Source organism: Peromyscus maniculatus, chromosome 15 (genome assembly GCF_049852395.1).
Source record: "Peromyscus maniculatus bairdii isolate BWxNUB_F1_BW_parent chromosome 15, HU_Pman_BW_mat_3.1, whole genome shotgun sequence".
Classification (NCBI taxonomy): domain Eukaryota; kingdom Metazoa; phylum Chordata; class Mammalia; order Rodentia; family Cricetidae; genus Peromyscus; species Peromyscus maniculatus.
The window spans coordinates 80,356,444-80,379,281 of NC_134866.1; the positions used below are offsets into that span (position 1 = coordinate 80,356,444).

The following is a 22,838-nucleotide window of genomic DNA, read 5'->3' on the forward strand; positions in this document are numbered from 1 at the left end:
CCTTTAATGCAGTTCCTCATGTTGTGGTGACCCCCAACCATAAAATTATTTCATCATAACTGTAATTTTGTTATAGTTTTGAATCGTAATATAAATATCTGATAGACACGGTATCTGATATGAGGCCCCTGTGAAAGGTTCGTTTGACCTAAAGGGGTTGTGACCCATAGGTTGAGAACCACTGAGCTAGACTCTGGCATAAGATGTTCCAGACCAGCTGGACAGAGAAGTGGGATGTGGTGCTCAAGGGGCCTGTAGGTTGTCAGAAAGTTTAATTTTTAATGTCTATTTCCTTATTGTTGATTTTAATAAGTTTACTTTTTAATAGCAGGAATATTAAAGAGTCTTATTAATAAAATCAAATCTGTGGCCAGTTATTTGGGGTGAACACTGGAAGATCAGAGAGACAGAACAAGCCACAGCTAACCTCACCTGGCCAACTTCTCAGCTGATCTTGTTTCCTCAGACTGGAAGCCTCTGTGTCCTCATATCCGAATGACTCTCAGCTGAATTGTGCTGCTCAAAACCTAAAAGCTTAACTAGCCAAATGCTTAACCAGCCAAATGCTGCTAGTTCCTGGTCCTCACACCTTATATACCTTTCTGCTTTCAGTCACCACTCCCTGGGATTAAAGGCTGGCTTTCTGGGATTAAAGGCGTGAGTCACCATGCCTGGCTCTTTCCAATGTGGTCTTGAACTCCCAGAGATCCCAGATGGATTTCTGCCTCTGGAATGCTAGGATTAAAGGTGTGTGTGCCACCATTTTCTAGCCTTTGTATCTAATGGCTGTTCTGTCTCTGACCCCAGATAACTTTATAAGTTTATTAGGGTACACAATATTTTGGGGAACACAATACCACCACAACTTACTATTTTTTAAAAAAAAAAAATAATCAAGGAAGTTTAAAAAGTTTCATGGTTCATTGTATTGAGACCTGAGAGGATGTTAGAAGGGTTCTCTGGGAGTTGGGGAGGGAGGATTATGAAATGGTTGGTAGGAAATAGGAAGGAATTCTGAATTTAGGATTTCTTGGAGCATTGAGAACTCTCTTACAGTCTAAGGCATGATGGAAAGTGAATCCTGACTTTGTGCTGGACAAGGGTCCAGACTCCAGGGGGATGAGTCTCTTGGGAGCATTAGTCTCACTGAAGGTAGTTAAAAGCCCTGGACAAGGGTTATTCAAGAGCATGCTAGGAAGGGTAAAGCTGAGCTATATAGAAATGGGAAGACGTTTTGGCATCAATGGTGATATTCTGCAGTGATTGACCCACAGCTGGTGGAATCTTGGAAAGTAGCCTGAAACATGGGACTTTGGCATTGTTGGGCAATGGGTAGGTAATAGGTAGGCGGAGTTGCACTTAAGCAGTCTTTGGAATGTGATTATTTTGAAGTTTGGTATATCTTAAAACTTTTAAGGGGCAAAGAAATCTTTGTGGTGCTCTTTAGATACTCTCAATTTGGGCTCTTTCCCTTTTGGCCAGTGGTGATTGTGGGAGAGATAGACAAAGCCAGATCTACACATGATTCACATTTACAATCCTACTGACTTAATGCACTTGCTTCTATTTGCTTTTCTGTTTCTCAGTACTTCCAGAGTCTCTGCTGAAGGCGCATGGCCAAGGGTGGGAATTTTTCTAAGTTGGTCTGTTTCTCCTTTGTAGAGATAACAAGATTCTGTAGCCCATCAGCAAGAGATTAGGAAGCTGGGGAATGTCTGTGGTCATTTGGGAAATCACTGGGTAACCTAGAGGTGATTGTATTGGCGTCTTTGTCTTGGCAAGAGCACACAGTTTTAAGAAGCCTATGGAACCATTCATAGTCTTTACAGAGTGGGTGTCACTTTCTGTCCTGGGTGTTTTCTATGCTATCCAGGCATTTACCATCTAGGGTAAATATTTTTGATGCATTTGTGGAAGTGTCTGTAGTTTTTCCTTGTCAGAGTGAAGCTCTCCTGAGACCTAGACTTAATGGGACACACAGCTGTCAGCTGGTTCTTCTGACAGATGCTGCCTCCCAGCGACACTGTCAGAGAGACTTCTGCTACCGTTCATCGCCTTTGCAGATGGCCTAGTGTGGAGTAATTGCTTCTCTAACTTGCATGCCCACACCACAATTCCCAGCCCTTAGCTGCCAAGTGGCTGCACCGTGTTCCCAAACAGGTGACACAGTTCTCATGGAAGCTCACATCTCTCATTCAGATGTGTTGCACCAGTGATGTAGAAGGTGAGAAATCAGGCATGATGGGATGGGAGGATTAATTTAGAAAAGAGATTGATGAGGGCTTGAAGAACTGCATGCATTTCCCTTATACCAAGAGATAGACAAAAGCCAGAGCTATTTCCTTTGATATGTGAAGGAACTCCAAAGACCAGTTCAGCTCCCTCAGAAATCAGTTTTACAGTTCTGTACCTGATAAACCTTGAAAGATGTAAAACTTACGATGTAGTCCTGAGGCTGATTCAGATGATGTTTTACGTAGAAAGCCTGATATCTCAGCAGGTCCTTGAAGTGCTCTTTGTAGAGGAAATGGTTAGATTGGGCCCCAGGTTGTGGTTAGTGTGGCATTTAAGTTCCACTGGGACAGAAATGCTTTCTGGGGCAGCTAAACCATGTTCCTGGACAAGTTTGCTCCCTTGGCCTTCGACTGGATATATTGGATAAGGCTGAGTAAATCTAGTAGCTGAGAATCTTCAAAGGCCACCAAACAAGAAAATGTCTACTGGCTGTTTAAGCTGGGCGGTGGTGGCACACGCCTTTAATCTCAGTACTTGGGAGGCAGAGGCAGGTGGATCTCTGTGAGTTCAAGGCCAGCCTGGTCTACAGAGCAAGTTCCAGGAAAGGCTCCAAAGCTACACAGAGAAATCCTGTCTCAAAAGGAAGGAAGGAAGGAAGGAAGGAAGGAAGGAAGGAAGGAAGGAAGGAAGGAAGGAAGGAAGGAAGGAAGGAAGGAGGGAAGGAAGGAGAGAAAGGAAGGAAGGAAGAAAGGAAGGAAGGAAGGAAGGAGAGAAAGGAAGGAAGGAAGAAAGGAAGGAAGGAAGAAGAAAGAAAGAGAAAGGAAGGAAGGAAGGAAGAAAGGAAATGTCGACTGGCTGTTTAAAGTTTGTTCTGGTGTGATTTTCCAGATGGTAAAGCATCTAAATATTTCTATAAGGGCCTGCCTACACCAGTTAGGTTAATAAGTCTAACAGAAAGAAACTAAAAATCTGTAGAATGTTAAGTCTAGGCACTTGAGATTCCTATATTTCACCCTCTTGCTATTTTTTGTGTTCTAGGTGTTTCTCGTGTTCTAGGTGATTCTGCACATGATAGACTTTGGTTCTTTCCAAGGAGAGAAAGCAATCTGCTGAATCCATTCATCAAAAAGTCAAGTTATTTGTTCATGAAATTTCTTTTAGGATAAGACACCAATTGCAGTTGAACACTTTAGAAAGGTGTTTTTATGAGACAAGGTCTTAGTGTAGCATACATTGGCCTTGAACTGACTGGAATTACAGGTATAAAAGTGTGCATTACCCAGCCTGGCTAAAGGCATTGATAGTTTCTGGAGAAGCACAATTATGTTCCATTGGTTGTTGTTTACTATCCATTGTTTTGCACCTCCCTCCCATATTCTCATGAAAATATGTTTCTGGGACAAGGGACTCGAGTGGTATTGGACAATGAATAGTAATGGGATGAGTCGCACATAAGCCGACTCTGAAATGTTGATATTTTGAAGTTTGGTTTATTTAGAAACTCAGAAGGGGCAAAGAAATCCTTGTGGTGTTCTTTTGATATTTTCAATTTGGGCTCGTTCCCTTTTGGTCAGCGGTGGTGGCAGGGAAAATGGACAAAGCCAGATTACAGGTAATTCACATCCACAGCTTTACTGACTCCATGCATCTGCTTCCATTTTCTTGTCTGTTTCTTAGTACTTACAAAGTGTCTATGCTGAAGAACTTGACTATGGCCTGGCTGGGATGGCAGAGCCCTTTTTTTGACCCTTCATAAATTATTCACTTTCAGCTTTGAAAAGCAAGCCAATGACATCATCTTCCCTATCAGAGATACAGCTGTGAGCTCCTTTTGATAGTATAAAATGGGGGGAATTGGGAAAGTTAAGTTGATAATATCATGGCTAAGGGTGTGACGCCTGGGGCTGGTCAGGTGGCTGAGCAGGTAAAGGCATTTGTCACGAAACCTGACCCACCCCAGTTCCATCCCCGTATCCCACGTGGTAGAAGAAGAGAACTTATCCCATCTGTTGTCCTCTGACCTCCACATGTGTGCCATATCATGTTTGTTCATATGCATACATGTACACAAACACACAAAACATACGAATATTTTTAAAAATTGTTTTATAAAGCCTTCCTCAACAGGTGAATATCCCAGTCTGGAGGGAGTTGGCTTCCATAATACCCAACTGTTGCTAAACTTCCCTCTTAAGGCCCCACCCCTTGAGAACGTTACATTGGCTTTGAGCTTCAGCAAATGTCTTGTGGGGTGAAGCCATCTAGGCCCTATTTTTGTCAAGCTCCTTTTGTGCTTAAGAAGTGAATTTCATCTCCCATGGAGAGACAGTAAGGAAACCCCATGCTAAGAATGGTGTCCCTTCATTTTCTCTCCCTCTCTACACCCCTCCCTCCTCTCTTCTGTCTCCTTCACAGCACACTTACCCCATGGCTGTGGAAAGACCGCGGCTGTCATCTCCTCTAGCAGAACATGCCCTGACACTGAACTTGCTAGGCCATCCATCTCTCTCATAAAACTTGTTTTCATGGGCCGGTCAAAGCCCTTGGGGGTGTCCCAGTGATTTTGACTTCATGGAAACGATGCCAACTCGCAGTCAGCTCCCCAGGAGAAGGGGAAGGCTAAGAGATGCAAATGCCACCAGTGGGAACGTTTAAAGATTTATAAAAATTAGTGCTTCTGATGCATTAAGGACTCCGGTGGTGGCTGCCTGCATCTGTCATTGTCGTGTTCCGTTGTCTCCTCTCGGGTACTTAATCAGTACACATTGCCGGGGCTAAATTTGTTTTCGTGTGTCTGCCTAGACAGATAATCTCTCTCTTCTCTGATGGTTCCGTCTCAGGTACCTGTCTTGGACCCGAGTCTGAAGGGAGGAGGGGAGGGGTCAGGCCCCTCCTCGCTTTCCCCTCATTCTTCGTTTGCTCACAGGAAGAGGGTTGTATGAGAGAGAACAGTAGTATTTCAGTATCTGTTTTCTTCTTCCTGGTAGGGACACAGGGAAAGTCATACTTAGCTTGACAATTTCCACCCAAAATTCTAGAATTGCCCATCTGATAGCAGCTTTCGGGATGACTATGTCTTGGGGACTATTGTCTCACCAGTGGGCTTAAGACCCTTGTAAGTGGGTTGTTAGTTGTGCCAGGGGAGACAATAACAAGTAGGCCCTTAACAGACCACACACCAGCTAACCCTTCACGGGCTTCCTGGCCCCTGAAATTAGGAGAAAGAAACATTTTATTTTTATAAATTACCTAGTTTTAGGTTCTGAGTAAGAGCTCCTGACCAGTGTAAATTTTCAGTACTGCATCATGTTGAGCTTTGAGAAGGATTCCATGTAAGGGCAGGCAACTTCTCTGTCTGCTAAGGAGAGCCATGTACAAATGTTAAGTCTGGATGTGGATGTGTTGCATGTGTGTATACAAACACTCCATTAATACTTGGTTTTTATTTGGTCCTCTTTAAGGGAAGGAATCCCCCAATTTTTGCTCTAAGTTATTCTGAAGGACGGGGACCCTTTTATTAAAGTATCTAAAGCATTTCTCTGAAGTCAGCTTAAGGAAAAGGTTTAGACTGGTCTGATATTAAATAATGAGAGCTAGGTAGCCCACTGGGTTCCTCTCTGTGCTCTGGTTGCTGGGAATCTTAATGCATAGGTGTTTGGTTGGTTGGTTTTGATCCTTGGCTTGTTCTTTACTATACTGGTATATAGAAATAGCATTTTGTAAAAGAAAAGTAATAAGTTATGCGTGTGCCCAGAGTGGTAAGTGTTGCCTCTCTACCCCATGGTGTATAAAAGGGAAATGAAGTGATCTTTCCTTGATTCACATTCCGTTCCAAGACTGGAGTGTAGCTCAGTGGTCAGTGTAGATCAGTCCTGATGCTCATGTGCATGACCGGAGGTTGAATCTGGCCAACACTAACCAAACAAAAAAGAGTTCTGTTCCAAACAGCTCCTTATTGCCTCTGCTGATTTTGCCACTTGGCTCTGGCTCCCCTGGTGCCCATCTTCTTATATTGTCCCTGTTTTTGTTGGATAAATTGCTTCTCCACATCATCAAGCTTTTGTGCCTATCAGGTCTCTTTTTTTTAAGTTCCTTGAAGACTTTTCTTTGTAGCCTCCAAGCAAAGCCTCACATATTTCAAGTACTAAGTCTCAGTAACAGAGATTCTGGGTAGCTTAAAGGGTACCCAGTACATCTTCACTCAGATAAGAAATGATGATTTAGTATATGTACATTCAATGCAGTGTTTGGGACATACATATAGAAGTGTATTTGAATTCAGATTTCCTTTGGCTTTCTATCTTTGTATTTAAATTTGGCCATGTTTTCATTAAACATTGGAATGATTCTGTATTTAGGCATTGTCAGACATGTTGTCTCATGGGTCTTAGTGGACTGTGAGTGACAGTGGACTGTGAGGCATGACACACAGACATTAATATAGTGTCCTTTTCACATTTCGTTTCCCCCGCCAGCTACTTTATTACATGGGAATCAGGACCATCTTTGTGAATGACAGATGACAGACTCCGGGCAGATCTGATGTGTGACACACTTCTCAGTGTGAACGTTGGTGTGCATATGCCCTGTTACGATGCAATTCAGAACCCTCAGGGCTCTCTGTGGATTCAAATAACTGAAGAATAAATGCATTTAAAGGAATGGCTAGCAGGAGATAATCAAGCTTTCAAGCTTGAGAGATGACCATTCGGAGGCTGATTGGAATGGCCAAATGGCAACCTTCCCCTGTCTCAGCCCACTGATTTCCCCATAAGCATGGCTGAATTCTCTCTAAAATAAGGGGTGGGGGATGTCAAAGAGTCTGGTGGTGCTGTTACTGTAAAATACAAGGCAGTGACCTTGGAGTTCACAGCTACTTAATGTCCTGTGAGATTTCCGAAGTAGTCAGTCGCTAAGTAATAGCTCAGAAATGGAAAGGCTGGATTCCTGCACCACACCTGCCATTCATTTTCAGACAGTGCTGGGATAATCATGATGCTAATCTGGGCTTTGAGTTGTCTTTCCTTAAATATAAGGGCATACTCATGATGTGCTTCAGAAAGCACTTAGGAATTTGTGAAGATTTAATTCAAGACACAGGATTGCAGCTTGGATATCAACCACCCCCCACCCCCACCCCTCAGATCCTGTTGTTTTTAACCAGGTGGAATTTGGCAGTTACTAACTTTGGAGAACAGTTTCTAGAGCTCTGACAGAGACCTCTCGAAGCAGACACAGGGACCTCGGAGAGAGGAGATCTGTGTGGTATTTTGAAACAATGTTAACTTTATAACCATAAAACATAAACCATATAACAATCGCTCTAGATTTCTTGCTTAATCCACTAATCAACGTTAGCAAGTATTTCTTAAAACAAAAATATAACGGCAGTTAGGGGTTATACATAGGCATCATTATTGAGAAGAAAGAACTTGAAATATGTTTAGAGTAGAACCAGCATGGAATTGTTAACTGTTCCAAGAAAATACACATAGTAACACATGATTATGTGAACAGAACTATGTATAGAATTTTCCTTTAACTAGGAAGCCTGTTAAGGAATTCCTGACCTGCCTGGAAATTTCTGCATATTTGGTGTTACAGAGTTTATTTTATCCTCTCTAAGGCTGAATTTGTCCTTTTTTGTTTATCTTGTAAGGCTCCTCGTCCCCGAATTCTCCTTGGCTTTTATAATAACTGTTGAGATGTAGGGCAACTGTCAGCAGTGTTTAGTGTCACAGGGCTCTGTGGGTGACATTTGGCGACATCAATCAAAGCGTCTGGTCATAGAGAGGAGTGTTATTGAGTAGGCTTCATAACTTCTTTGAAAAGTAAGATAGTAAGCCAACTCGTTTTCTAGTCTATTGAGGGTAGGCAGCTCCCACTGGAATCTACGGTATATGGTGGAGGTGGTGGACTCTCAGGCATACTTCTTAAGAGATAAAAATCAAAGCCAAAGAAGTGGCGCGGCACCTTCCCTATCACGTTTAAGGCCTTTGAGGGTTTTTGTTGTTGTCGTGAAACAAAGAAAGTAACCAAATTTTAGTATTCTAGATGGTGTGGAGCCGTAAAACGATGAGAGCCATCCTGCAGAGAGACATGAGTGACAGAGAGGAGGTGTAAGCGCAGTTCTGCAAAAGTCCACCTGGTTCTCGGTATGGGCTGTGGAGTTCGACTAAGTGTGATGTGGGCTGCAATCTTAGAGGACACTGCGTTCGCGGGGTGTCTGGTACCTAGCATAAGCATCATTCTACTTGTGTGCCCACATGGAGAACACGGTGTGATGGGGGAGACTGAGAAGCATCTCTGGTTTACAAGTACCGCTGCTTTCCTAAGGATGCCCCCAAAGGGTGAGGTGTCCAGAGAGGACCTCAGCCGCTCCTGAGCACAGTTTGTGTGTTCACCAAGTATTTATGCATTTTGTATGTGTCGCCTACTTTCATCGTTATTAGATGTAAGGAAAAGCGAGCTCAGAGGGGAAAGCCGTTTACCCAAGGCTCCCTAGCTAGTGATGGCGAGCCAGGATGCAAGCCCATGCCTGACCGCTTGCCCACCTGCACTCCTGAGCCCACCTGGCAACTGGAATGAGAACCAGTGATCCCGAAGTGTCCAGTTCTAGGGAGGGCTTATTCTCTCCTGGGCATGATGTGGGAGGATCCTTACAAGAGCAGTTACTTAAGAGAGCGGAGGGGATGATAAGCTATGGTTTATTGTGGGCTTTGGGTTTGCCACACAGAGCGATGGTTCCTCTCTGTTTACATCTCCAGGTAGTTCTTGCCATCACCGTGTGAAATTACCATCTCCATTCTGTAGAACATTTGCAGAAAATTGAAGCTTAAAAGTCAAAAAGCCTGGGCAAGGTCAAACAGCTATTTGCAGGGTTAGGGTTTAAATTTAGCACGTGAAGCTCATCACTGGGGACACATCAACAGTTGGGAACTGGGATCCACAATTTGACTCCAGGAGTTAAAAAACTGGGTGTGTCTCCAGGGTCTGGAGGAGCCAAGGCACACATTCAGATGGGAGGAAATCATGTCAGGAATGCCAGGCACTAGGCTGAGAACAAGCCTGGTGGGTAGCAAAGAGATGGCTCTTGGGCATTTAGTGTTCATCTTGGGGAGGGGCAGATACTGGTCCTTGGGGATTTCAGACAGGGGGGACGTGACGGCAGCAGACATGGAGGAGGAGGAGGATGGGAGAAGCAGGCTGACGAGTGCTTTCACAGCTGTTCCACACATCCACAAAATGACTCCGAGGGGAAAAAAATTGTTCTATTTATTTGCCTTTCCCCCTTCCATATATCTTGCCAGCAGCATTCATCAATATCTGTCATTTCCCAGGGGGCTTAGACATGTCTAGCAATTCATTCTAGTGAATTATATTTCAATGCCCGGACGGAGGGAGGCCAGATTGCAGGCGTTAACTCTGACCTCTGCCCACTGTCACTTAGCTGCCGCCATCGCAGCTCCACCGCCCGCCCACCTCCTCCAGGCCCTTGCTCACACCATCATCCCCGGCGACACTGCCTGGTGTCTGTGGCCTGTTAGAATGTTCTCACTAAAGAGGGCTCTATTCAGCACGCTTTAAAAATCCATTTCCAGTTGCCCCTTGACCTTTGATCTATGCAAGCAGAGCTCAGGGCAAAACTAGTATTTATTTATTTATTTTTTTTAAATAAGAATTTTAAATTCAGACAAGCACCACCCCAAGGGGAGACTGCCCTGGTGATCTAGGTCCAGTTGGGGAGTTGCTGGCCACGGTTGGGTGCTTTTACAGAGTGGAAGAATTTGCTGGGTGTTACTACAGCCAAGGGCTGTAATGGAGTTGAATCGGAGGGACGTAGCTTACCTTGCTCTGCTGTACGCATTAACTGATTTGATCCTAAAGTCTGCACTTAGTAGAATTAGATTGAGTGGTAATCGTGGTAGATTACACAGCTTTAAGTACAAGTTAAGGGAGAACAAGCAGAAGGCCAAAAAGATTTCCATGTAAGTACCATTTTGTGTTGTTCCCTTTAAAACTGTACTGTGTGTTGACATTTTTGCTCTTTCATCATAAAATGGCACGAGTCACAGGCTGGGTATATTAGATTGAGTGTGCAGGACCGCTGTATCTTTGAACTGCCTTACCAAAGCACCTGTACCAAAAGTGAGTTTTGATTTAGAGCTAAAGCTGTGATTGACAGTGGCAGTGGCAGCCGCAGACTGACCTCCAGAGCCTCATGGTTTATCCAAAGGCTTTGATTTTCATGTTGTAGGTCCATGTGTTCTGCTGTTTTCCCATAGTTCCTAGCACTCGGCCAGCATGGTCCTGGGCTTTCGTTGACACTGACCCAGTCTCTCTAGGTATGTGAAATTGTTAACTTCCAAAGAAATGGCTGGCCTCCGATGCCTGCCTCCTGCGCTCTAAGCTTCCTTCAAAGCACTTCTCTTAATTTGGTCATTGGATCCTTGTATTTATTAGTGTTGCCTATCCATCCCATGTTAAAGACAGTAGGCTGTGGATAGTATGCCAGAAAGTGAAAGGAGGTGCTTCTGGTGAATCGGAGTCACAAGCTAATGAGGAGAGAACCTCAGTGCCCTATTAGGCCCAAGTCAGCTGTAACACCATCATCCAAAGCTGCGTGTGTGCACTCTTGTATTCAGCTTCCAATTTCTGTGTCAGCTGGAGTTTGCTGGTGAGTGGGCCGTGATATCAAGGACTGAGGGTCAAGGCTGTGCTCCGGACTCCTCTCGTGTCAAAGAACACACTGCATGCTTTTTAAAAGGCTTGAAAAGCCGCCCGATATAGAAGTCAACGAAATTTAGCATGTGTGGTCAGTTGTCCGCTGGCCTCTCAACTTGTTTTTATTTACGCCGCTAAGAAGAATGACTGATCAGACTTGTCGATGCTCTCTAGTCATTCCTCTGCACTGGGGACCAGAAATTGGAAGGCAGTCACCCGTGTGAGTGGGAAGATGGAGGGAACCATGTCTCCATGTTGTTGTCGCACTGCTGGAGATGAATAAAGGGAGCTGTAATTGCTGTGGGGACGAGAGTCATGATGGCAAGGGAGCAAATGTTTAGGAGTGAGCAATGGGGCATAGAAGAAGGATCTCTGGGTGATGATGGAAGATTCCCAGGGCATTGGCTGCTGAGTCATCGATTCTGCCCAGAACCAGCCAGTGACTTAGCGTGGGCCTTGATCTTCCCATGTCTGGAGTTTGGAGGGCACTTAAAAGATTCACTCCCCTGCTTATGACAGGAAGGGTGTGGGTTATTAAGTATAATTTGCGATAGGAGGAGTTCATGTGGATTGTGTAGCTATATGCTTTGAGAAAATCTGAGTATTCCATTGTGATTTTCTTCTTCTTCTTTTTTTTTTTTTTAACTAAAAGATGCAGGGATTTTAGTTAAGCAAAGGAGACTTTTTTATGTGTAGTGAAAGATACATAATACACTTTAACATTTTAAACGTTTTAAGTGCATAATTTCATCACATTAAATGCATTTCTGTCATTGTACAACCACTGTCACTATCCATCTCTGGCACAATTTCATCATCCCACACTGAGACTATATAATGCATTAAGCAGGGGCTTCTCTCTCTTCCTTCAAACTCAAAAGCCATAGTTACACTGTCTCTGTGAACTGACTATTGGAGGTACTTTATGGAAAGGGAATCATATAACATCTGACCCCGTGTGGCTAGCTTATTTCATTTAGCATGATATCTTCATGGTTCATTCATGTCTGTGGTCCTCAACCTGTGGGTCACAACCTCTTTGGCAGGGGTCGAACAACCCTTTCTCAGGGGGCACCTAAGGCCATCAGAAAGCATAGATATTGGCATTACAGGTCATAACAGTAGCAAGATTACAGTTATGAAGTAGCAGCGAAAATAGTTTTATGGTTGGGGGGGGGTCACCACAACACAAGGAACTGTATTAAAGGGTCGCAGAATTGGAAGGTCAAGAACCACTGGCCAGTATCAGAATTTCATTCCGTTTATAGGTTAGTATTCCGTTGCATTGCTAAGTGATGCTCATCTATTAGTGGGCGTGTGGCTTCCCCCTTTTAGCTCCTGTGAAGAGAGCTGCTGGAGAGATGGGTGTGCAAACATTCGCTCTCACGGCCTTTGTATATGTGCCTAAAGAGCCGCGAAGCAAGGGCTATTTTACTAGGCCATGTGAGGGGTTGAGTGGCGGGACTCCAGCTTCTTCCAGTGTGGCGGTGAGTGTGAGGTTTTAGGGGACCGCGGTGAGAGCTCCAGGAGATGGTAAGGGGAGCCACAGGCTGCTCTCCGAAACCTAGAAACCTATATACGTCTTAAGGTACTGGCTGAGAGACTCTTCTCCCCAGAGAACATGGCCCTGTTTACCTACGCATAGCCAATGCCATCTTGTCCTTCATGTTTGTTTTCTTCTTGCCCCTTAGTCTCTGTCACGGCCCCTCCATTCTCACTGTACCCCAATATGGTCCTCCCGCCTCCTCAAAACCACCAAGAGCAAGGCATTGGCCATCCTGCCCAGCTTCTGACTGTTCTTGGTAGGTGCCTTAGAGAGAGATAAACACACTTTTCAGAGCTCTTAGCTCTGAATCACGGAAGCCAGACTGGAGCAGTACTTTTTCAATGTAGTTGTTCAGCCTTCTCTTTCCTTTTATATCCTGGTTATAATCCAAAAGAAATAACCCCAAATGTAAGGCTGTGGACTGATGGCTAAATCTATGAGGCCCTTCAGGTGATAAGGAACATTTTTAATGGAAGCTCTCACATCTAGTCAGGTACCATGATTCCCTGATGATAAAGGAGATCTCTAGAGGCTATATTTAATTCTTTATATGGCCATTCTGCTAAAATTATTGCTGACTTGGTGTTTTCCTGTTTCCGGGGGATAGTCCCACCTGTGGGACAGTTTGAAAGCGCGTATCTCATGTCTGAAAGCATGCATCTATAAAGTTGCTGCCTCTCTATTGTCTTGGAATTCAGGGTAGAAACAAAGAAAAGCACATTCCCAGAGAGGCTAATAGGCAGTTTACCTAGAACCAAGATGTGGTTGGCATCTCTGCTCAGTAATGTTTATTTTAGTGTGTAACAATAGATGAATGCAAGGCTCTGGCTTTCTCAGTTAAGTGGAGTCCCCATGGCCAATACAGCCACAGTAGCCCCTGTGAGTAGTCTAAAGGGCATAGATAGATCTCAATGCTTGAAACCTGTCAGTTTCTGGGATTGATCGGAGTCAACTGATTCCAGCTTTAAAATGGACCTCTGTTTCATGCCTCTGTATCTAGTTCTATCAGTAGAGAATATTTAAGGAGAGTTTTAATGAACACGGTGAGATTTTTAGAAGCATGCTTTCAAAGAGCCTGATGCTAATCAATGTTCCAGTTGTGACAGCAAGCTCCATTTGGTATTAAAATGAGCAGCCAGATTGCTAAGCAAGCTCACCTCTCATACAACACATTGGAAGTGGTATTATCCATTAATTTCCACCCTGTGCAGCTGAACAATGCTGTTGACAGATGCTGATTTTCTTAAATCGTAGGCAGCAAATGATGCATGAATGTAACAGCAACACACTTTTTAGAAGCCCTTGGTAGTCATCAGAAAGTACATTTCTATGAAGTTGGATGTGGTCGCTACCAGATACAGCACTGTTAGTACCCTCTAATGATCGCCTTAGATCCATCTGTTACTCTTTTCTCGATTCACACTAAGGGGGGTGGCAGGCAGGAAGGATGCGTCCCATGTGTTGTATTAACAGACCGTCTAATTTGTAGCGTTTGTATGATTTTGTAGGATAAGACCATTGCAAAAATAATGACGTCTGAGATCCAACCTATTGCATGATTTATAAACATTTCATCGTGTACATGTCTGTGCACTTACTAATTAATTTTCCTAGTGTCATAACTTGTTCCTCTTGCTCACTAGAGTGTATATTGTATTCCTTGGATGTTCAGCTGATTGGATTGAGTGTTGAACTCTGTAATGTATTTTCTGTTGTAGATTTACAACAGCGCTTTTAGTTTTCCTTCACTCTACAAATGAGGAGCCTGAGGTTTGGAGAAGGTTATGAAATAAGTAGAAGAATCAGTTTGAGGGTTTTAGCCATGAGACTCAGAGGTCTGACCTTAGAGTCCCCCACAGCTAAAGTAGTTATTATTTACCCCGGATGCCAGTGGCCTTTATATCCTGTTAGGTTTAAAGACAGTCTAAGATGCATGCACAGGCCATGGCTAGTTAGTTATTAAATCTAAGTGTCATTTTCTGGGTTAGGCTCTGTTGAGGTAACAAAGAAATTGAAGGCATACCTTTGTTCTTCATAATGAGATAGAATCGATGTATGGGAGCAGCGAATAAGATATGGAATTAGCTTTAAAAGTGATGTCAGTGAAAGGTGAGGTAGCACTCAGGTCTTATTACCAGAGGCCGCTCCCTATTTTTAAAACTCCTGGGAGCTTTAACAAGAGGCAGATTTTCAAAAGGAAGGTCAGCATTGTAAAAAAGAAAGAGGGCCCTGGCTTTGATCCCGTCTGCTGGTGCTGGCTTCTGCCCAGAGTCTGGCTTTGCCTCAGCCCAGTGATCTGGGATCTTCACAGATTAGCATCCTGTACAGAGGGTTAGCCAGGAGTGTTGGCTCTGATGAGGAGGCTCCTCGTGGTTCCCCTTTGCTCTCATTGGCCATCAAACCTCTTCCTGACTCTAGACGTCCTCATCTGTAACCATTGAAAGTATCTACTTTCACTTAGGAACTATCATTTGGAGGGGTGGAAGGAATGTGTTTGGGGCTAGTTTTCTGGGTTAGAATATGGAACACATTTTTGATAAAACATCCAAAGCAAAATTATAAAATTTTATGTACAGAAACAGAGGATCATTCACTCCAACCCCATACCCCTCCCAGTCAGTGTAACCTAAGCTTAATATTTGGCCTGCTTTCCAGGTTCACTTCTAAAGTGGAAATATTTACAGCCACAAGTCAAACTCTTATTTCTTTGTTTAGACTCTTGAGTTGAACTAGCAAAACTTACTGCCTGGCAGAAAAGTTTCAAGTTCTACATTCTTCTTAAAACTATTATTATTGCTGTTATTGTTATTGTGTGTGTGCACGCACACATGCCACAGCATACATGTAGAGATCAGAGAATAACTTTGTGGAATAAGTTCTCTCCTCCCACCTTTATGTGGGTGCAGGGGACCAAACTCATGTTTTCCAGCTTCCGAGGCAACCATTTCCTCCTCCGGAGAGAATGCTGATTTTGTTATTTCCATGAAGTCATATTACTTATTTTAATATTACTCAGTATTGTACCTCTGTCTTAAGTGACACAGCCAATAGAGGGTATTTTATCACTACTGTGGTGGAGGAGGACCAGGCTTTGTGACGTGTGAGGCTCAACAATTTGATTGACACACAACTGGTAAGAACTGGACTTGAAACCGAGTGTGCGTGCGTGATCGCAAGCCTTTTGTTTGAACAACTTTGTTCCCATTTTTCCAAGTGATGCATCCTTACACACACACACACACACACACACACACACACACTCACTCACTCACGCACACATGCACATACACAGACACGCACACTTTCTTACAAGTAGAACTCATTTCCTCAATTTATAGCGTGTTCCCACCTAAGCATGTGTGATAACTATTTTCTTGCTTGAGAATTGGGGCTCGGGGGCCGGAACAGTGGGTTTGGCAGCTTGCTTCATTGGCTGTGAGTCCTTTCCTGGCTACAGAACCTGTCTGCATTGACAGTGACAATGACAGTCTCTGCCCACAAGGCTGTCTACAATGTTGTGGGGCCTGGTGTGCGCCAAAGCCTTGTTGGATTGTAGATGTTCCACTGTGCTTACAGATAAAAGTGAAGGAAATGATCTGCTCACTGATACTCTTCCTGTTTAGACCAGATCAGCTGTTGCTTAGCCAGTATAGTTAGGTTGCGTTCAGTCAATCAGCAGTTATTAAATTTGTACCAAGGGCCATCCCCTTTCCCAGGAACTGTAGGGACACAAATGTATAACCCTGTTTCCTATATCTGAGATCTTAACAACATACTTTAATAATTCCTTCCTACTAAATGAAAAAGAAAAACTAATTTGTAGATTTTTTTAAGTGAACTAAAATATCTTTCTGTTGTTAACAGTTGGGTTTTCTAAGTGTCTTGTAGTCTTAGATTTAAATACAAAGTGTATCTTTGGAGAATGGCACAGTAAGGATTCCCTGCATCACAGGAGCCTTGCTGTCTAGTACTCCTTGGCTTCAGTAGCTCCTCTCTCCAAACATAAAGGAAATGGTGATAAGGTACAGGAAAAGACTTGCTAGTACCCGTCCCCAAGCCCCATTCAGATTGCTCAGTTAGCTGGTTTGTTTTTAGAGGGTTATATCTTTCAGAGTTGTGTCTGGGTTATAAAGAAACTGTGTTTTCATACTGTATGAATGCCGTTTTCCTAAGTGTAGCCTGTGGCCTTCCTGTCGTTTCTCAGTGGCATCCTGCTTCTGGACCTACAGCGGTAGGTCCTAAAGCCCGTCCTAGTCCAGGTTCTAGCTTGTGTTTCAAGATAAGGCAAGAGAAAAAATTCAAGTTCCATGCTTCTGACTTTAAATGTAACATTCCTCCACAAAACTGATCCGGTTCACAGAGGTAATTAATTATGTGTGAGTTTTCACTGGCAGCCTTCATCGTCTAGTTGATAGTGCTATGTGTGTGTGGTTGAGAAAAGTCAAATTCTAGTGCCAGCAAAATGGCGCCATGGATAAAGTGCTTTTTGTGCAAGCTCAATGACCAGAGTCCACATAAACTTGGGAAGAGAGAATGACCCCAGAGTAGTTGTCCTCTGACTCCCACACATGTGCCATGGCAGGCATGTACCTGTTCTCACACACACACACACACACACACACACACACACACACACACACACACACACACAAATAAGTACTTTAAAAAAGTTATATTCTATTGTGTGGAGCTGATGGGGAGCAACTGACAAAAATCAGTGTGATTCCTCATTTTCAAGAAAATGTATTTCCTAGAAAGAGAATGTGGAAGGAAAGATATGCATGTGTCCAGGATGGTTTATTCTGCTGTGGTCCCAGTGTTTTTTCCCCACATATGTACATTTTCTAGTTCTGAGTGATAAGAAGTAAAAACAAACCTGAAATTGTCTTTTCCCATTGTACTACTTAATGCCATAGCCAAACAGGCAATATATATTGAATACTTTACTCAAAACTCCCTCAGTAACTCTATGTGGTTGATTCGAGCAGGTCCATTTTAGAGATAGAGAAACCAATGTCAAGAGAGGGTGACTAAATTCCTTTCCCCAGTATCTTTTAGATCCAGAGCAAGGTCATGGCAGCAAGTCTAGTTCATCCTTAGCTTCCGTACTTACACCAGGCAATGAATAAATGATCAGTTTTGCAAAATAAGAAGCCATTTTCCCTTCTGTAATTATTAATATACAAAATTCTGAAAGCACTTTAGTTAAATACAGCATTACATCTTCTAATCTGATGGTTGATGGACGATACCCATAATGCTTAGTGTCTGTGGTGCCAGGGACCAGCGTGCATCATGGTGATGAACTACATAATATGGCGCAGCCGTAATTAACTAGTCAGATATGCTTGTCAGGTGCATGCTTGAGGGAGGCTCTAGCCTGTGTCCCTTCGGAGACAGGGCGAGCAGATGTGTGCACTGCAGATCCTGCCGGAGTGTCCACACATGAGAGTCTCTCTTTCTATTCTCCTGTGTTGCTGGCAAGGAAATGCCCACCCCTCTTTGCACCATTCAGTAATAGTCCCGCACTAGGAGTGAGGCGAAACAGATAAAATCAGACATTGTGTTTATTAAGCCTCGTTACCGTGTGAATAGTTATAGGCATTCTCACTTTGCCGATGCAAAGAATCAAACTCCCTTGTGTGGAGAGCATGCTAGTCCTGAGGAACTACAGTGTGGATCTATCAGATGGCAGACTTCTAGAAGCCTGTGTGTGTGTGTGTGTGTGTGTGTGTGTGTGTGTGTGTGTGTGTGTGTGTGTTGGAGTTCAAGGTTGAGGGGCATTGCGGAGTGAACTTGACTGACACTGATGTCTTGATTTATGCAAACGGATACCATTATGTATTCTATGGATATGGTTGGACAGCCGCCTGGGCTTCACCGAGAGAAGCTGGGGAAAGGGACTCCAGCCCATTTCACCTCGAGAGAACAAACGCCACCTCTTCTTTTGTTGGTCACGACCTTCACTTTGTAGCCCCTTCTTGCTCATTTCTAGACTGTTTCCCATATTAGATTTGCATCAAATAGCATCACAGACACACCACATTTATTTTTGTGATGATGAGAGAGCACATTGTGTGTTTACATATATTCTCAAAACATTCTCTTTAGGATAGGCAGGAAGATTAAAACGAACAAAAAAAAAAAAAAAACTTCATCCTAACCCAATGAAGCCCCCCGCCATCCCAACATATGAAGTGATTTGCTTGGGTTGCAGTGGGAAGTCAGGGTCAGAACCCACCACTGTATCTCCTGATTTAATTAAAACATTTTTCTCTGCTTGCTAGTAATCAGCATAACTACTGAGCATGGCCGGAGGGATGAAGAAAGACGACTTGGAATTGCCCACTCTTTCTACAGAACTCCGTCATTGACCTGCTGCTCACTCCTTTTTTTTTTTTTTTTTCTACTCCAACAGGGAGGTACCTCCTTCCAAACCCGGTGGCAGGACAGGCGTGGCCTGCCTCGGCTGAGACGTCCAACCTCGTGCGCATGCGCAGCCAGGCACTGGGACAGTCGGCTCCCTCGCTCACGGCCAGTTTGGTGAGTGTCTTATACATGGTCGGAGTTGCCCTGGCCATTATGTCTGTGGGAATCTGTCTAGCTGCTTCAGCTGTAACTGGGTTTGCACTTCTATCCATGTAGCATTGACCATAGGATGGGCAGTGGGCATGTCTGTCTCTCTCTATGCCAATTTCTTCCTGCCCACCCCCAAGTGTGGAGTATTTCTATTTGGTTCTATGTCGGTTCCTTTTCTAGCCTTTAAAAAACTCCAAACAAACAACAAAAGCATTTCTAAATAAAATAGAAGGCTATACTAAAGTCCAATGGTAAGAAAAACACAGATGGCACCTGTCTGTTCCTTATCGGAGCCTCCTGCCCAGATGGCTTATCATGGTTTTTTGTGTATACATGTGTGCGTGGTGCGAGTGCATATTTATGTAGACATGCGTTGAGTCATCTGAGAGTAAGATGTGTGCCCATCACAGCCCTTGCTTTGATAATTGTCGTCTTGAGTAATGTTCTCACTGATACAACCCCGTGTCTGCGTAGCAGTCTGGCTCGGTTTTACCACCACCCGGCCTGTGTCCTTTCTAACGTGTGGCCGCCACGGTGGCAGGGTAGCACCAGGTCTGTGGAGGTCTGGTCTCTAGCATTTCTTTCTCTGCTCTGTTTGGATCTGGTGTGCTCCCACAGCCTGGCTTTGTCTTTTCTGACACCAGTGTTGTTGAATAAAAATTTCTAGATAGCGGGGCGGTGGTGGCGCACGCCTTTAATCCCAGCCCTCAGGAGGCAGAGTCAGGCGGATCTCTGTGGGTTCGAGGCCAGCCTGGGTTACCAAGTGAGTTCCAGGAAAGGCGCAAGGCTACACAGAGAAACCCTGTCTCGAAAAAAGAAAAAAGAAAAAAAAAAAAAAAAAAGAGAAAAAAAAATTCTAGATAATTTTTCATATGGTGCTTGCCTCCTGTTTTCCCATGGGGAGAGTCTGGCTTGTGCATTCCTGTTCCAAACTGAGAAGTCTGGATGTGTCCTCGGGACATGCTCTAGACAGGTGCACGATGCCTCTCTGCCCCGCACTGTGGTGTTAATTTGGATAACCCAGGCAAGGTGCTGCCTGGTTGCTCTGTGGTAGTCACCACCAACTTTCTCTCTTGCCATGTAGGAGCTGTCTGGATAGACAGCCTAGGCTCTGCAAACAAGCTGCTCGCCAAAACCTTCCCCTGAATTCAGCATCTGTTGGCAATTCTTGGAAGGATCATTCTTTTTTTCATGTTAATTAAAAATGTTGGAGGTTAGGAATGTAGCTCTGTGTTAGAGTACTAGCCTAGCATGGAGGAAATCTTGGATTTGATCCCCTGCCCAGAAAAAAAAAAAATGACCTTCCATTATTAGTACTCTCATATTTATCACCTGGAACATATTTATGTGTCTGTTGCTAGCATAGATTTGGACTTTTTTTCTTTCTTTCCCAGTATAACCTTGATTTTTAGCCATTATGCTTACTAGATTTTTTTGTTGTTGTTTTTTTTTTTTTTTTGGTTTTTTTGTTTGTTTGTTTGTTTTTGTTTTTCGAGACAGGGTTTCTCTTGTGTAGCTTTGCGCCTTTCCTGGAACTCACTTGATAGCCCAGGCTGGCCTTGAACTCACAGAGATCCGCCTGCCTCTACCTCCCGAGTGCTGGGATTAAAGGCGTGTGCCACCACCGCCCGGCTGCTGGACACCTTTTTAAAATGTATGTGTGTGTAGGCATGTGTGTGTGGTTTCACAGGTATGTGGGTGTAGATGTGTATGCACATGTTTGGAGGCCCAGACTTGACATCATTATCTTTCTTGGTCACTCTCCACTTTATTTATTATTCAAAGTCTCTTGATGAACATGGAGCTTCACAGGTTCCAGCTATCATAGCTAGCCGACTTACCCAGGAACCCCTGTCTCTGCCTGCCAACTGCTGGGATGACAGGCAACTGCCATGCTGGCTTCTGGACGTTTGAACTTCAGTTCTCATGTTTGAGTGACAACCAGTGTATCTACCGAGCCCATCCCCCCGCTCCGTAGCAGAATACTGATCTGTTCCACCTCTTGTTAAAATCTTTACAACTTGGTCTGGGGATCTTGCTCGATGGTAGAGTGCCCCCTTCGCATGTGTGAGGCACTGGGTTTATTTCTCGGCACCCAAACAAACCGAAACAAAACCAAGAAACTGAACAACAAAACAAAAAGTCTATACAAGTTAGTTTGGGGTCAGTGGTAAAGTTGCGTGGCATGCTAGTTGGTTTTTAAATATTTCTTATTGACAAAAATGTAAATTATATATGTATATATAAATCAGTGTGTTATGGTGTTTTGTAATTTTATACACTGGTGGGAACTTATGTTGGCTATTTGCGCATGATACAGTGCACGGAGATTTGGTTTTCATCTAGCCTCAGTTCCTGCTTTGGCATTAAAGAGACAAATAAACTTGGGCAAGTCTTAATTCCTCCAATGTCTTCAGCCTGCTCTGAGCTGCAGAATGCAAAGACATTTAGTGAAAACAGTCCAGGAAGCCCATTTTGGCTCTGAAACTTTCTGACCCTTCTTTCCGAAAAATGAACAATCTGCATGTGTGGAATGCTGATCTCCAGAGGGGATATTGAAGCCGTAGTGGGGAGTCTTGCCCTCCCCTGGCACCCTCTTCCACCCTCTCCTAACTGAATTGTTTTCCTTGAGGAATTTTTTAAAGCATTGTCTCCCTGTAAGCATTTACTTTTTAAGACAAAAATACTTCACAATTTATGATTTTTGACAGTGTAATTCAAACACTGCCATCCTAACATTCAAATAGTAATATTATATATATGCTTGTTAGAAAGTAAATCATTCTGATAAAAGCAGCTCTGCCCCAAATACTCTTATTACCTAATACCGGGATCATGTACCCTGACACAAACTGATGTTTTCATTGTTCAAAAGCATACCAAACAACCTATTTGGGAATAGGATACAAAAGAAATATTAAAAGATAACATCAGAAGAATACTCCATAAAGTGTGCCAGATAACATTCTTAGCAAGGAATCATTTACATTATCAGCTGGTCTACCCACAAACTTGATGAAGCTTCAAGTTGTGGTGACTGAACTGTGGCTAAATTTGGACACAGAGACCAGAGTATGTTTAAGCCGTTTACTTCGGGGTTGTCAAGGTGTCCCCCTAGGCAGAGCCCCATCTTGACCTCCTGGGTCTGTTGGAGTATGTCCAGACTCTTACCTCAGCATGTCGCTGGGACACACTCTCATGTCTGTTTCATGGCCGGTACCATTTGTGTGACTACACAGCTAACTGGACCTTCAAGATCAGCCCGTTCCATGTTCCCGTCGTATTCGGAGTATTTTCATTGAGTAAAAATAACCCGTTGACTAGAGAATGATGCTGAGGAGGTGGGAGTGGACAGCTGATAGAGCCCCTTGTTTTCTTTACTTTTTTCCTTTTTCTGTCACTTAATCCTTTTCCAAACAAGCTGAATTTGTGGGGTTGCTCTGTGCAGTAGAACATGCCTCCCCACTCACTGATCCCCCCTTATTTCTGGGGTCCCCTTGGAGCTGTGAGCTAATTTCCCAACCCATTTAGTGTCAATCGTGGTATACCTGTGAACGCTTAATCTCGCCGTGTGAGCGTCTTGAGGGCAGACTTATTAGATGACTTCATTGTCTGCTCCCTCCTGCCCTTAGCACAGTGCCTTCCATGTAGGAGGCACTCAATAAATAGTAATGAAGTAATGGATAATTATTCATGAAAAAAATGACAGCTTTCTCTAGCCTCAAGGTAAAGTGATGGCATGACTGTGTGCTCT

General features: G+C 43.7%; 1 protein-coding gene across 1 annotated transcript in view; it reads left to right on the top strand.

The window, feature by feature from the left end:
• The window catches only part of Mast4 (microtubule associated serine/threonine kinase family member 4), a 594,548-nt gene that overhangs the window by 178,685 nt on the left and 393,025 nt on the right, over nucleotides 1-22,838 (top strand). The window contains exon 4 of the mRNA XM_042261716.2: nucleotides 18,924-19,048. Within this exon, the coding sequence (XP_042117650.1) occupies nucleotides 18,924-19,048 (125 nt within the window). The remainder of the gene's footprint in view (nucleotides 1-18,923; nucleotides 19,049-22,838) is intronic.